This window comes from Schistocerca cancellata, chromosome 2, assembly GCF_023864275.1.
Source record: "Schistocerca cancellata isolate TAMUIC-IGC-003103 chromosome 2, iqSchCanc2.1, whole genome shotgun sequence".
Taxonomy (NCBI): domain Eukaryota; kingdom Metazoa; phylum Arthropoda; class Insecta; order Orthoptera; family Acrididae; genus Schistocerca; species Schistocerca cancellata.
Genome location: NC_064627.1, coordinates 288,897,619 through 288,914,281, shown reverse-complemented (window position 1 = coordinate 288,914,281; position 16,663 = coordinate 288,897,619). Strand labels below are relative to the sequence as shown.

The 16,663-nt window shown below is 43.1% G+C and overlaps 1 protein-coding gene across 1 annotated transcript in view; it reads left to right on the top strand.

The window, feature by feature from the left end:
* LOC126153392 (trypsin-1-like) overlaps positions 1-14,886 on the top strand; it is a 173,398-nt gene extending 158,512 nt beyond the window's left edge. Inside the window, exons 6-7 of the mRNA XM_049916068.1 lie at positions 3,385-3,549; positions 14,701-14,886. Of these exons, the coding sequence (XP_049772025.1) occupies positions 3,385-3,549; positions 14,701-14,886 (351 nt within the window). The remainder of the gene's footprint in view (positions 1-3,384; positions 3,550-14,700) is intronic.
* Positions 14,887-16,663: the final 1,777 nt, after the last annotated feature.

Below are 16,663 nucleotides of genomic sequence, written 5' to 3'. Positions count from 1 at the left end.
AGTCTTCTGTGGCAGACAACTTCAGGCATCCTGAAGGCAGTAGGCACAATGTGTCATTCTCTCCCTTCGAAAGATGTAATTTCTTCTAATTTAATGAAATTTAATATTTCTAGAAACGAGAGGGAATTTAGAAGTTGAAAATGGTTTGCACAGTAAGTATGTAGATGTACAGGGTGTACATAATTAAACTTCCAGTTTCAAAACGAGAACCACTGCTCAGAATGACGTCAAATTTGAGCAACACATTATTGACGGAGGGGGAAGCGTCACTGAATAAAAACATTTAAGGAAAATCTTAGTAATAGGCGGCGTTTTAAGCGTCTTACATACGTAAATGGTATCGTCTACAAATGACAGATGAATCGCAATACGACAGCTATGGTTTGAACTGCACATTAAACCAAACGTACTGTTCACTGTCCACGACTGCACAAGTTCGGCAGTGAACAGTTGTGCCTCTGTTAGTTAGCTAACCCCATTCACTACGGCAAGGTCGTACCACATCGGATGGTAGAAATTAGTTTTTAGTTGTCCTGGAGGCAAAAACCACATAAACAGCAAAATGATATCGGTTTCTAATTGTCCACAGTTTTTTGCCAGAAGATGGAATAGAGAAACAGTATGTTCCACAACAGATCGGAGTGTCTCGGGGGTCATGTTCAGGATGCGTTACGCAATGCACGCCTGCAGTTCAGCTATGTTCGTAATTGTACCACTGAACACATCTTTCAGAGTACCGCACAGCCCTAAGTCACACGGATTAGTATCAGGTGAGCTTGATGACCATGTTGTAGGGAAAAGGTGACTGAGTGACTGATAATTCTAGCATTTCCGAAATACCTCTGCAGAAGCCGTTTCTCCGGCTAATCAGTGTGCAGAGGAGCGCCATCTTGCATAAAAATGATCCTACCCACACATCTACGCTGCTGAAGGACTGGAATGACGGTGCGCAAATGGCTCTCGTAGCGTTTACCGGTGACTGTGCAGGTAACCGGACCACAGGATTTACCTCCTCGAAATAATACTTTTCTACGATGAACGATACGCTCAACCCGCACCACACAATCGCCTTTGAAGAATGAAGTGGTGCCGGTTGATATGAGTGCCGATTTACCGTTGCCCATATTCTGGAATTCTGCGTACTGACATGTCCTTGGAACCGCAAATAGGTTTCGTCGGTCCACAGAATGTCCCGTGGCCATTCATTGTCCTCTTATAAGCAAGCGGGAAATTGTAGAGCGAACATTCGCCTTGCTGGAAGATAAGCAGGAAGCAACTACTGAACATGGGCGATTTTGTGTGGATAGCAATTCAGTATGCTTCGTATGATTTTATGCACTGTGCCACAAGTCGTGTCCTACGTTCAGGCGATTCTCCACATACTGCATGTTTGCACATCACCACCTGACCCCTCCTGTAGCGCTGTGGCCACATCTTCGACAGACGTCGGATCAGGTGCTTTCCTCCCTGCGCCACACTGCACTTCAAAAGAACGTATCTTTTTGAGTTCTGTTATCATTTTCTTCTGATCTTTAGCAGACATCGCACAATGTCTTTTTTCCTACCATTGAGTGTCCGAAACTACCGCAGAGCCACTGACACACAGACATCATTCTTATAAAAGAGCTTCACCAGCAGCGAGCGATTCTTCGTGGAGACATGTTCGGCATCTCGGACGCAAACTGAGGAACAGCCGCTTTTTCCCGTGACGATCCTCCCTGCGTAAGTCATAAACTGTACAAATTTTACGCCATTCTGAACAATGGTTATCTTACAACAGCGGTTTGAAACTGGAACTTTAATTATAGGCTCCTGCAGAACTACTCTTTTTGTCGAGGCTGTGATGGTGTTATCTCTCCAACACGACAGCCGACGACAACGCAGTCACTCACCAATATACACTCCTGGAAATGGAAAAAAGAACACATTGACACCGGTGTGTCAGGCCCACCATACTTGCTCCGGACACTGCGAGAGGGCTGTACAAGCAATGATCACACGCACGGCACAGCGGACACACCAGGAACCGCGGTGTTGGCCGTCGAATGGCGCTAGCTGCGCAGCATTTGTGCACCGCCGCCGTCAGTGTCAGCCAGTTTGCCGTGGCATACGGAGCTCCATCGCAGTCTTCAACACTGGTAGCATGCCGCGACAGCGTGGACGTGAACCGTATGTGCAGTTGACGGACTTTGAGCGAGGGCGTATAGTGGGCATGCGGGAGGCCGGGTGGACGTACCGCCGCATTGCTCAACACGTGGGGCGTGAGGTCTCCACAGTACATCGATGTTGTCGCCAGTGGTCGGCGGAAGGTGCACGTGCCCGTCGACCTGGGACCGGACCGCAGCGACGCACGGATGCACGCCAAGACCGTAGGATCCTACGCAGTGCCTTAGGGGACCGCATCGCCACTTCCCAGCAAATTAGGGACACTGTTGCTCCTGGGGTATCGGCGAGGACCATTCGCAACCGTCTCCATGAAGCTGGGCTACGGTCCCGCACACCGTTAGGCCGTCTTCCGCTCACGCCCCAACATCGTGCAGCCCGCCTCCAGTGGTGTCGCGACAGGCGTGAATGGAGGGACGAATGGAGACGTGTCGTCTTCAGCGATGAGAGTCGCTTTTGCCTTGGTGCCAATGATGGTCGTATGCGTGTTTGGCGCCGTGCAGGTGAGCGCCACAATCAGGACTGCATACGACCGAGGCACACAGGGCCAACACCCGGCATCATGGTGTGGGGAGCGATCTCCTACACTGGCCGTACACCACTGGTGATCGTCGAGGGGACACTGAATAGTGCACGGTACATCCAAACCGTCATCGAACCCATCGTTCTACCATTCCTAGACCGGCAAGGGAACTTGCTGTTCCAACAGGACAATGCACGTCCGCATGTATCCCGTGCCACCCAACGTGCTCTAGAAGGTGTAAGTCAACTACCCTGGCCAGCAAGATCTCCGGATCTGTCCCCCATTGAGCATGTTTGGGACTGGATGAAGCGTCGTCTCACGCGGTCTGCACGTCCAGCACGAACGCTGGTCCAACTGAGGCGCCAGGTGGAAATGGCATGGCAAGCCGTTCCACAGGACTACATCCAGCATCTCTACGATCGTTTCCATGGGAGAATAGCAGCCTGCATTGCTGCGAAAGGTGGATATACACTGTACTAGTGCCGACATTGTGCATGCTTTGTTGCCTGTGTCTATGTGCCTGTGGTTCTGTCAGTGTGATCATGTGATGTATCTGACCCCAGGAATGTGTCAATAAAGTTTCCCCTTCCCGGGACAATGAATTCACGGTGTTCTTATTTCAATTTCCAGGAGTGTATTTGTTTTCCTGACGCACTACTCATGGCGACTTATCCTTTACCGCTCTTTTTGTGTTCCAGGACGAGTATTATGTGTTGCCTGCGATCCTACAAGCCGTAGATCTGCCGCTCATTCTAACAAAGGAGTGCGCTGAAATGTACGTCGATTACGATAACCCAGACAACGAAGTACGAGAGGACAACATCTGCGCTGGACTGGAAGAAGGAGGGAAGGACTCCTGCAACGTGAGTAGCCGGACAGAATATGTGACAAGCTTATCGGACTGTGTCAATAGCATACAATTTCTCGGATATAAGCGCACGCACTATGACTCAGATTTCAGGTACTTTAGGTTACAATATCTGCGGATGTAATTAACATTTTACAATGCAACAAACGGCACTGATTACGTATTTGTTTATATGTTCAGATGTGCTAACAAAACTAACGGGATTCCATTTAAAAAAACGTAAGTTTGTGTTAAAAAACATACTTCCGTGCATTTTTGTATGGTTTGTATTAAACAATTACACTAGCCCCTCTCCTCACGTTCGGTCTGTGGAATCGGTTCGTCAGTATTTTATGTGGTTTACGAAATATATCCAGCGGTAACGTTAGGTGACTCACCCTGTATTGTAGGTTACTTACATCATAGAATTAGCTTCTAAAAGTGATTCTGAACAGAAGCAATCGCAAAAACATGCCACAATTTGACTTTATTCCCATCCAGTGTTGATGGTGTACGTATGGAGATTGATTACTTCCCAAATAATTGTTTGGCATGCGGGTTTGGACAAGTGACATACCTCGTATTCGTTCCTGTGTGTACAGCGACGCCCAGGGATGCGCGCGACAACACAGCACACATGGTACTCCTAACAGCTGTGTAATATACAGGGTGGGCCATACGTCAGCTGTCAAAAATGCGTTCGATGAAGTAATACTAAACAATTGAAAACATAAATTTTTTATAAACACAGACGTACATGAAGAGTACAATGAAATTACAAAAGATGCTCAAACTGGTTTACATGCTGTTCTAAGCAAACATTGCATCTTTTCAACAACATTTACAAATTTTGTCACAAATCTTCCAAGACTCTATGTTCTCGAATTCTGACTGAATTTGTTCCTTCAAAGGATCAACACCACCAATGTTGACGGAGTAAATGTCGTTTTTAGTATATCTCAGCTAGATAATTCCATTGGTATTATATTTGGTGATCGTGAAGGCCATTCAATTATACCCCCTCCGATAATCCACTCATCAAAATATCCATACTAATATTATGAATGTGAAAGTGACTGTCTATTAAGTCTTCACGACTAACCCACTCAAACGATTCCTATTAAATTTTGTACGGAGGTGACTTGAAACCTGAAGAAGAAAGTAGGCTGGTTTAGAAAGTGTGTAATACAGGATATTTCTTGATTAGAGGAATATTACGTGAATTAGGAAAAAATGTTTATTCTCTGAAAAAGCTGTTTACTCTTTGACTTTTGATCTTTATCATATCTGTGAAAATCCTTTTGTTAGTTGATTTGTGTTACATGATACGATTCAAAGTAATGACTACAATGCTTACACAACGTTCAATGTGTTTAACCGATACGCGCACATTAATTGATACTTTCCAGTTTTAACTACGCTTCTTGATTCATATCTAGGTAATTTACAGTGTTGTTGTTGTGGTCTTGAGTCCTGAGACTGGTTTGATGCAGCTCTCCATGCTACTCTATCCCGTGCAAGCTTCTTCATCTCCCAGTACCTACTGCAACCTACATCCTTCTGAATCTGCTTAGTTTATTCATCTCTTGGTCTCCCTCTACGACTTTTACCCTCCACGCTGCTCTCCAATACTAAATTGATGATCCCTTGATGCCTCAGAACATGTCCTACCAACCGATTCCTTCTTCTGGTCAAGTTGTGCCACAAACTTCTCTTCTCCCCAATCCTATTCAATACTTCCTCATTAGTTATGTGATCTACCCATCTAATCTTCAGCATTCTTCTGTAGCACCACATTTCGAAAGCTTCTATTCTCTTCTTGTCTACACTGTTTATCGTCCATGTTTCACTTCCATACATGGCTACACTCCACACAAATACTTTCAGAAACGACTTCCTGACACTTAAATCAATACTGGATGTTAACAAATTTCTCTTCTTCAGGACCCGCTTTCCTTGCTATTGCCAGTCTACATTTTATATCCTCTCGACTTCTATTATTATCAGTTATTTTGCTCCCCAAATAGCAAAACTCCTTTACTACTTTAAGTGTCTCATTTCCTAATCTAATTCCCTCAGCATCACCCGACTTAATTCGACTACATTCCATTATCCTCGTTTTGCTTTTGTTGATGTTCATCTTACATCCTCATTTCAAGACACTATCCATTCCGTTCAACTGCTCTTCCAAGTCCTTTGCTGTTTCTGACAGAATTACAATGTCATCGTCGAACCTCAGTTTTTATTTCTTCTCCATGGATTTTAATACCTACTCCGAATTTTTCTTTTGTTTCCTTCACTATTTGCTCAATATACAGATTGAATAACATCGGAGAGAGACTACGACCCTGTCTCACTCCCTTCCCAACCACTGCTTCCCTTTCATGTCCCTCGACTCTTATAACTGCCATCTGGTTTCTGTACAAATTGTAAATAGCCTTTCGCTCCCTGTATTTTACCCCTGCCACCTTCAGAATTTGAAAGAGAGTATTCCATTCAACTTTGTTAAAAGCTTTCTCTAAGTCTACAAATGCTAGAAACGTAGGTTTGCCCTTCCTTAATCTAGCTTCTAAGATAAGTCGTAGGGTCAGTATTGCCTCACGTGTTCCAACATTTCTACAGAATCCAAACGGATCTTCCCCGAGGTCTGCTTCTACTAGTTTTTCCATTCGTCTGTAAAGAATTCGCGTTAGTATTCTGCAGCTGTGACTTATTAAACTGATAGTTCGGTAATTTTCACATCTGTCAACACCTGCTTTCTTTGGGATTGGTATTATTATATTCTTCTTGAAGTCTGAGGGTATTTCGCCTGTCTCATACATCTTGCTCACCAGATGGTACAGTTTTGTCAGGACTGGCTCTCCCAAGGCCGTCAGTAGTTCTAATGGAATGTTGTCTACTCCTGGGGCCTTGTTTCGACTCAGGTCTTTCAGTGCTCTGACAAACTCTTCACGCAGTATCGTATCTCCCATTTCATCTTCATCAACATCCTCTTCCATTTCCATAATATTGTCCTCAAGTACATCGCCCTTGTATAGACCCTCTATATACTCCTTCCACCTTTCTGTTTTCCCTTCTTTGTTTAGAACTGGGTTTCCATCTGAGCTCTTAATGTTCATGCAAGTGGTTCTCTTTTCTCCAAAGGTCTCTTTAATTTTCCTGTAGGCAGTATCTATCTTATCCCTAGTGAGATAAGCCTCTACATCCTTACATTTGTCCTCTAGCCATGCCTGCTTAGCCATTTTGCACTTCCTGTCGATCTCATTTTTGAGACGTTTGCATTCCTTTTTGCCTGCTTCATTTACTGCATGTTTATATTTTCTCCTTTCATCAATTAAATTCAATATTTCTTCTGTTACCCAAGGATTTCTACTGGCCCTCGTCTTTTTACCTACTTGATCCTCTGCTGCCTTCACAACTTCATCCCTCAGAGCTACCCATTCTTCTTCTACTGTATTTCTTTCCCCCATACCTGTCAATTGTTCCATTATGCTCTCCCTGAAATTCTGTACAGCCTCTGGTTTAGTCAGTTTATCCAGGTTCCATCTCCTTAAATTCCCACCTTTTTGCAGTTTCTTCAGTTTTAATCTATAGATCATAACCAATAGATTGTGGTCAGAGTCCACATCTGCTCCTGGAAATGACTTACAATTTAAAACCTGGTTCCTAAATCTCTGTCTTACCATTATATAATCTATCTGATACCTTTTAGTATCTCCAGGATTCTTCCATGTATACAACCTTCTTTTGTGATTCTTGAACCAAGTGTTAGCTATGATTAACTTATGCTCTGTGTAAAATTCTACCAGGCGGCTTCCTCTTTCATTTCTTAGCCCCAATCCATATTCACCTACTACGTTTCCTTCTCTCCCTTTTCCTATTACCGAATTCCAGTCACCCATGACTATTACATTTTCGTCACCCTTCACTACCTGAATAATTTCTTTTACTTCATCATACATTTCTTCAATTTCTTCGTCATCTGCAGAGCTAGTTGGCATATAAACTTGTACTACTGTAGTAGGCGTGGGCTTCGTATCTGTCTTTGCCACAATAATGCGTTCACTATGCTTTTTGTAGTAGCTTACCCGCATTCCTATTTTCCTATTCATTATTAAACCTACTCCTGCATTACCCCTGTTTGATTTTGTATTTATAACCCTGTAGTCACCTGACCAGAAGTCTTGTTCCTCCTGCCACCGAACTTCACTAATTCCCACTATATCTAACTTTAACCTATCCATTTCCCTTTTTAAATTTTCTAACCTACCTGCCCGATTAAGGGATCTGACATTCCACGCTCCGATCCGTAGAACGCCACTTTTGTTTCTCCTGATAACGACATCCTCTTGAGTAGTCCCCGCCCGGAGATCCAAATGGGTGACTATTTTACCTCCGGAATATTTTACCCAAGAGGACGCCATCATCATTTAATCATACAGTAAAGCTGCATGCCCTCGTGAAAAATTAAGGCCGTAGTTCCCCCTAGCTTTCAGCCGTTCGCAGTACCAGCACAGCAAGGCCGTTTTGGTCAGTGTTACAGGGCCAGATCAGTCAATCATCCAGACTGTTGCCCTTGCAACTACTGAAAAGGCTGCTGCCCCCCTTCAGGAACCACACGTTTGTCTGGCCTCTCAACAGATACCCCTCCGTTGTGGTTGCACCTACGGTACGGCTATCTGTATCGCTGAGGCACGCAAGCCTCCCCACCAACGGCAAGGTCCATGGTTCATGGAGGGGGAATTTACAGTACTGCTATAAAAATAAGGCCCGATTAGTGCACTGTGGAAAGTCCCTGCTTATACACTCACACTAGGTGAGTTTAACTCTTTCTTTTATTGTAATTCCAGTCTAGGATACAATGTTTATTTGTAATCACGTTATTAATTTCGGCCGGTAATGACCATCCTCAGACCCGAGTAGAAGCGTATTATATTGCACTTATCACACAATTAAATGTGATGGTTCAGTCATAATGAATAGCAATTTTGGCTTCCCCAAACAAATAAAATTATAGTATGTAAAGAGCAACACTGAAGCGTACATACTGCACATAAAAAGAGACACAGTTTTTCTCCAGCGCCAGATGGGAATTCATAGAATCCCAGCAGCCACAGTTGTTTCTGTTCACTCTGCCATTCACCTTAAAAGTCGCTTCATCGCTCCAAAGAATGCTTTTGTAAGACTTGTAGTCAGATTTTTGTCCGACTGCGCATATATACTCACAGAATTCTTTATGCCTATTTGGATCGTCTTTTAGGCCATGAAGTAAAAAAAGTAGTCCTTATTTCAGCTTTTTCTGGAGCCTTCGTATGCTTGTTCTTGCTTGCTACATTCCTTGAACACTTTCCTTTGAGTTTTAGTCGCTGATTGCAGAAAACATTACGTAACAAGATCAGCATTCTCTCTTTTAGTAACATACTTTGGCCTTCCCAAATGGTATAGCTCCGTTACCCTTCCAGTCTCTTTAAATCATAGATTTAACTTTCGAATACCTTTTCGAGATGGAGGTTGGATGTTTGCAAAACATTCCACGAACAAGTCACTAACATCACCGTAATTACAGTCATGTTCACATAATGTCTGCAAAACAAATACACTCCGTTCTGTAGTTAACTTTCTATTCATTGTTTCTCAGACAGCAACAAACAACATAACTTCAAACTGTTAGTATTCAACTAACGTATGGCTACTACACACTAGTCGAGGACACAACAGACTAGCCACAATGCAAGGCAAAACAAAGTCTACGGATTACCAGTGACAACTGACTTACGGCCAACGCTGTAAATAACTCTGTGCACAGCCGTGAATCAGATGAAATATTCTATGTGCCTACTCGTATTCTTATGAACTGATTATTTTTCAGGATTCGTTTGGTACGTAAGTTGGAAGAGAGTAAAAATTTCCCATTCATTCACTTGTATTTACGTACAGTCGAGTCCTTAAACATCGTGTCAGACACTGTCATTCAGGGAAAGAACGCCTACTACACAATTTCGTAATTCTTTTAACTTGTGTGCAAGTGTTCATATAGATTTATTTCTTTTCGAAGAACTACTTGGCATGCAGGTTGGAACAGGAAACGTGTATCGCTTTCGTTCACGCCCGCATGTATGTGTGTCTATGTCTGTGTGTGTGTGTGTGTGTGTGTGTGTGTGTGTGTGTGTGTGTGTGTGTGTTGGTAAGGGGGGGGGGGGGTTAATCTCAAGATCCTTCACTCTCTCTCTCTCTCTCTCCATGTATTGGCAGGCATAGACCGATCTTTGAAAAATCAAGAGACATATAAACTGAGATATACAGCTGATAATGTTGCTGTAATACAATTGCAATTCTGCTAAATGTACAACCAGCATGTTACATTGTCACAACACAATTTCAGCTTTGTACCACTTACAATCAATGTATTGTGGAGATTTTTACTTTCTTCTCACAGTACAACAGCTGCGTCTGTTCTACATTTGTAAACAGGATATGTTTCATTTTTAAACTAAAATTACAGCTCTGATATATTTACGGTCAACATATTTTCTAATTCATCGTCATACAGCTACATCTCTTCTACACCAACAAACTGCGTCCTACATTTTCATAACACAACTTCAGCTCTAGAAATATTACATTAACAGTAAATATATTATTCGAGTTCTTTTTTTATTTGATCGTAACACAACAATCTAAAGTACATTTAATATGTTCCATGAAGTTTCGGGATGCAGCCGGATGACGTCGACTTCCTAACGCGATAATTCGGCTGAAAACCATTCAGACATCTTCCGGTGAGTGTTTTGCACTTGGACTTACAAAACTCTCACTTGAAGATGGCCGAATGGTTGTCAGACGAAATATGGTGGCAAGAAGTCGATTTCATCTGGCTGTAGCCAGTGAGATATTCTTTAAAACGGGGAAATTTCAGGAATTGTATTTAATTTAAGTAAATTCGTATAATACAATTTCAGGTGAAGTAAATAGTTCGTCTCTTTAGGAAACTTGTACTATTCACATCTTTTTCTGTTACGCTGATAGTACATTATCTAGCTACAAAAACATCGAGGGAGGTACAGATTCTTAACTGACCCACCCAAACACCTGGCTCACCACCCGCAGGGCATTTCAATGATTCGATGGGAAGAAATAGGCTGTCAGTCCAAAAACTTTCAAGACTGGATTAATAAAAAGTGGAAAAAAGTTAATATGGTGCTTTTAATCGTCTTCTTCTCGTGATGCACGAAACGCTCGTACAACCACATTAAACTGTTGGAAAAGTAGTTCTTTCGGATGTTGTACTTATGTGTTACATTCGCACCTTTTTCGGTGTTGGCGAACCATCAGAGATCCATTTTGCACGTCATAATTGCCTCTCTGATGCCTTTGCCTTTCCTAAAGCCGAACTGATCGTCATCTAACACATCCTCAATTTTCTTTTCCATTCTTCTCTCTGTTATCTCTGTCAGAAACTTGGATGCATTAACTGCTAAGCTCATTGTGCGGTAATTCTCGCACTTGTCGGCTCTTTCAACTCTTCAAACTTGTGTGGATAATGTTTTTTTTCCGAAAGTCTATGGTATATTGCCAGACTTATACATTCTATACACCAACTCGAAAAGTCGTTTTGCTGCTATTTCCCCCAATGGCTTTTTAAATTCTGATGGAATGTTACCATTCCCTTCTGCCTTATTCAATCGTAAGTTTTCCAAAGCTCGTTTACATTCTGATTTCAATAGTCGAACCCGTATTTCTTCTATATTAACTCCTGTTTCGTTTCTTATCACGTCATAAGTCTTCCCCCTTGTTCCATCTATCTGCTCTCTCTCTCTCTCTCTCTCTCTCTCTCTCTCTCTCTTTCTCTCTCTCCTCTGCACTCAACAGTGGAATTCCCATTGTACTCTTAATGTTACCACCTTTATTTCTACTTTCACCGATGGTTGTTTTGACTTTTCTATATGCTGAATATGTCGTACCGACGATCATTTCTCTTCCGATTTCTCCTGCATTTCCTATTTATTTCATTCTTAAATAACTTCTATTTCTGTATTCCAGAATTTCCCTGGGCATTATTGTACTTTCTTGTCTCATCGATCACCTGAAGTATTTCTTGTGTTATCCATAGTTTCTTTGGAGTTACCTTCTTTGTTCCTATGTTCTTCTTTCCAACGGCTGTGATCCCCTTTTTATAGATGTCAATTCGTTTTCAACTGAACTGCCTACTGAACTATTCGTTATCGCAGTATCTACAGACTCAAATGACTTCAGGCGTATCTCCTCAGTCCTTAGCACCTCTGTATTCCACTTCTTTGCGCATTCATTTTTCCTGACTAGTCTCTTAAGCTTCATGCTTCCCTTCATCACTGCTGAATTGTGATCTGAGATTATATCTTCTCCTGGCTACGCCTTACAATCCAATATCTGATTTCGGAATCTCTGCCTGGCCATGATGTAATGTAACTGAAATCTTCCCATATATCCTGGCCTTTTTCAAGTATACTACGTCCTGTTGCGGTTCTTGAACAGAGTATTCGTTGTTACTAGCTGAAATTTACTGCAGAACTCAAGTAGTCTGTCTTCTCTCACTCCTTGTCTCAAGCCCATATTCTCCCATAACCCACTTTTCTACTCCTCCCTCTACAACCGGATTCCAGTCCCCCATGACTATTAGATTTTCATCTTCCTGTACGTACTGAATTATTCGTTCAATATCCTCATATACTTTCTCTATATCTTCATGCGACGTCGACATGTATACCTGAATTAATGTTGTCGGTGTTGGCTTCTATCGATTTTGATGAGAACAATCCTATCTCTGAACTGTTCACAGTAACTTATTCTCTTCCCTACCTTTCTATTCATAACGAATTCTACTCCCATTTTACGATTTTCTTCTGCTGTTGATATACTTTTTTGATTAGAAAACCTTGTTTTTTTTTCATTTCACTTACTGCCCCCCTGTATTTATATTGAGCCTTAGCATTTCCCTTTACAGATTTTATAGTTTCCCTACCATGTTAAAGCTTCTGACATTCCCTGCACTGACTCGTAGAACGTTTTCTTTTCGTTGGGTATCCAATCTATTTTTCATGGTCACCTCCCCCTTGGTAGCCTCCTCTCGGAGATCCGCATGGGGGACTAGTCCGGAAGCTTCTGCCAATGGAGAGATCAATCATCTTGACACTTTTTCAATTACAGGCCACATGTGCTGTTTACACATATTATGTGCCTTTAATGCAGTGGTTTGCATTGCCTTCTGCATCCTCATGCCGTTGACAATTGTTGGTTCATCCACCTTTAAGGGCAGTTTTCTACCACAAGGGCAAGACAGTGTCCTGAACCTTTCTCCGCACCTCCACCCTCTTTCAACAAGGCCATTGTCAGAATTATGCTGAATTTTTATCCTGGAAGTCTTCGGCCACCATTGCTGATGATTTTTATTCAAACTAATACAAGAATGCATCTGTGGCTGTGGGGGTCACATCTCATGCTGATGTTGAGGATAGGCAGCAGCTACAGATGGTCGGAATGTCTGACCGTATAATTCCCGTTACGAGATGAACATCTTCACACACGCGGGTTGTTCAAAAAGTAATGTAGCATTATCTTCTGAAATCAGATTAGTTTTATTCAGGATTCCATTGCACCATATTATTTCCATTCTTTTGGCTACAAAACCTTGTTTTTCACTAAAATTTCGGTTCAATGCCTAACTGGGAAGACCTGTACGCACGCATGGTACCACTCAAAGGGTCGATGTCGCAACGAACGTCTTGCTGCATCAATAACCTCCTCATCATTCAGGTACTGCTTCCCGAAGAATGCATCCTTCATGAGACCAAATAGATGGAAGTCGGAAGGTGCGAGATCCGGCCTGTAGGGTGGATGAGGAAGAATAATCAATTGAAGTTTCGTGAGCTCCTCTTGGGTGCGCACAATTGTACGTGGTGCGTTGCCATGGAGAAGGAAAAGTTCGTTTGCGTTCTTGTGGCGACGATGGGGCTGAATTCGTTTCTTCAGTTTCCTGAGGGTAGCACAACACACTTCACAGTTGATCGTTGCACCATAATGGAAAACATCAAACAGAATAACCCTTTCAGAGGCCTAGAACAAAGTCGCTATGACTATATGGACTAAGGGTGTGGATTTGAACTCTTCCTTCGGGGGAGACGTGGTGTGGTGCCACTTCATGGATTGCCGTTTTGTTTCCGGTTCGAAGTGATGAACCCATGTATCTGAGGCGATGTTCGAGAATAAATTGTCACGATCAGTCGCGTAACAGGCAAGCACTTCCGCACAAAAGGCCCTTCGTTGCTCTTTATGGTCTTCTGTTGGGCGGCGTGGAACCCAGCGGCCACAAACCTTAAGAGTACTCCGCCAGGCGAGTGTGTCAGCACTACCAACAGAGATGTCCAGCTGAGCAGCGAGGTGTTTGATTGGGATCCGTGGATCGCCTCGAATGAGAGTGTCCACTACTTCCGACATTGCAGGAGTCACTGCTGCGTGCGGCAGGTCTGCACACGGGAGGCTGGACAGGTTAGCGTGACCTTGTTGGGACGATGACAGACACCTCTCCCAACAACTCACCGTGCTTTTGTTCACTGCCAGGTGTCCGTAGTCATTCTGAAAGCGCCTATGAATGTCTTTGAAGGTTACGAGTAGACCACCACCAATCGAAACTTCATGAAATTGTAGGGACTGAAGTGGGAATATTCCACGATGTCCCACAGTAACTTCCGCTCTTTTTCAATCGAAACTGGCCGAGAAAAAAATATGTGGCATTACTTATTGAACGCCGCTTGCAGTTTGATAAATATTGGGCTGGTGCTTCACGATATAATACTGTCCACTTCCGTCACTGTAAATTAATAACAAATGGTTCACATGGCGCTGAGCACTATGGGACTTAACTCCTGAGGTCATCAGTCCCCTAGAACTTAAAACTACTTAAACCTAACTAACCTAAGGACATCACACACCATCCATGCCCGAGGCAGGATTCGAACCTGCGACCGTCGCGGTCAAGCGGTTCCAGACTGTAGCGCCTAAATTAATAACAAATATTAACTGAATGTACATGTAGATGTACTGTTAGGTATGGAACAGGTGAATTCCTAGTGCTAAGATGATCAGTGAGGGAGAAACTGTGTTCCAAGTGGTGAACTGGTGTACTCTGCTGCAGGGAGACAGCGGTGGGCCGATGGCGTGTGGCGGTCTGCTGACGGGTCTGGTGTCCTGGGGTCACGACATATGTGGCATCCCCGGCTACCCTGGGGTCTACACCAGCGTCCCCTACTACTCTGACTGGATCGCCGACACTCTCACTGCCAGCTATGCCGAGTTATCTCTCAAGAGGCTGCAACCGTAGCTATCTACACCATTCATATCTCATTCTAAGCTAATACACATATTGCTCCAATTTTCTTGCTAACCTTGTAACTTTACAATGTTCAAATTGTCCATCCATAATAAAGTACTGTTAATGAAATATACATGAATCCAGTTTTTATTGTTTAAATGTCTGTTTTCTGTTTCTTATCATTTTATCCACATGAGGACCGTCTAAAAAGCCCAAATCCCTCATTACTGCTTTTCCTCCACTTCCTTCCTCGCATTCATTCTTTCAGTATATTTTCTCCTTTTCCTTCTCCTGGAAATGACTGGAATTTTAATTCAAACATCTAAAAATTGTTTTATTTCGTTTTACGTCTTCTACTGTAACTATTTCAGTTTTCAAGTCCTTGGACCCACCAGAAACATTTTTCACAGTTTAAATATGATTGACAGTTTGTTTATTGACTTTACAGGCCTACATCATCATTGCCAAAGGACTACATTGATATTCCGTAAAACAACAGGAGCAGTACAATTCAAAAAATAATATTTGCGGTAGGTAAGCAAGAAGATTGTCTGAAAATTGAAATGACAGAATAATACTGTTCAAAGAATAATGTGTTAGGTCTCATGAACAGCCTAAAGATATCTCTCATAATGATAATGCCGAGCGGTTCTAGGCGCTTCAGTCTGGAACCGCGCGACCGCTACGGTCGCAGCTTCGAATCCTGCCTCGGGCATGGATGTGTGTGATGTCCTTAGGTTAGTTAGGTTTAAGTAGTTCTAAGTTGTAGGGGAGTGATGACCTCAGATGTTAAGTCGCATAGTGCTCAGAGCCATTTGAACCATTTTGAATAAAACTAGTAAGAACGAAAATCCAAATACACTAGATATGACAAGAGAATCCCACAAAGATATTATAAACTTTTTGTGTAGCATATGATACGATTATTGATAGAAAAATCTCATATCATATCGATTGAATCATTTGGGTTCAATTTTATGTGTCTATAACCCACTTTAGTAACATCTTTGGAGGCGTATATTGCATACTTTTATTTATGGACTCTATACTACCGCGATTTGTGATGATCGCCTGGACATTACAACAGGCGTAACACGGTTCTTAATGGGGTGTGTGATCACCACTGAAGGCAATGCATGCTCTTCAAGGTGCTTCCATGTTGGTAACAAGGTTGGTAAGGAGTTCTTCTGGCAGGGCGTTCCATTCCTCCACTGGCGCGGTTCACAACAGGTATATGGTGGTTAGTGCATGTGAACGTCCTGCTATACGCCTCCCCAGTGCACGCCACAAGAACTAGATGGGCAGGCCAGCTCGTTTGCCGAATATCCTCTCGTTCCAACAGCTCCCCCACCTGCGCTGTTCGATGTGGTCGCGCATTGTCAGCCATAATGACGTCAGGGCCGAACGCACCCCTGAAAAGATGCACATATGAAAGGAGTGCAACGTCATAATAATCTTGACCTGTGACTGTACCGTGCACAATAATCTCCGATGGTACCAAGTGCATAGGGACTGCATCAACGAGCCGGCCGCAGTGGCCGAGCGGTTCTGGGCGCTTCAGTCCGGAACCGCGCGACTGCTACGGTCGCATGTTCGAATCCTGCCTCGGGCATGGATGTGTGTGATGTCCTTAGGTTAGTTAGATTTAAGTAGTTCTAAGATCTAGGGAACTGATGGCCTCAGATGTTAAGTCCCATAGCCATTTGAACCATTTTTGCACCAACGAGGAGCAGTGATTCTGGACGTAATTTCATAAAGGGACAAGTGGGAACACTTGATGCGGCCA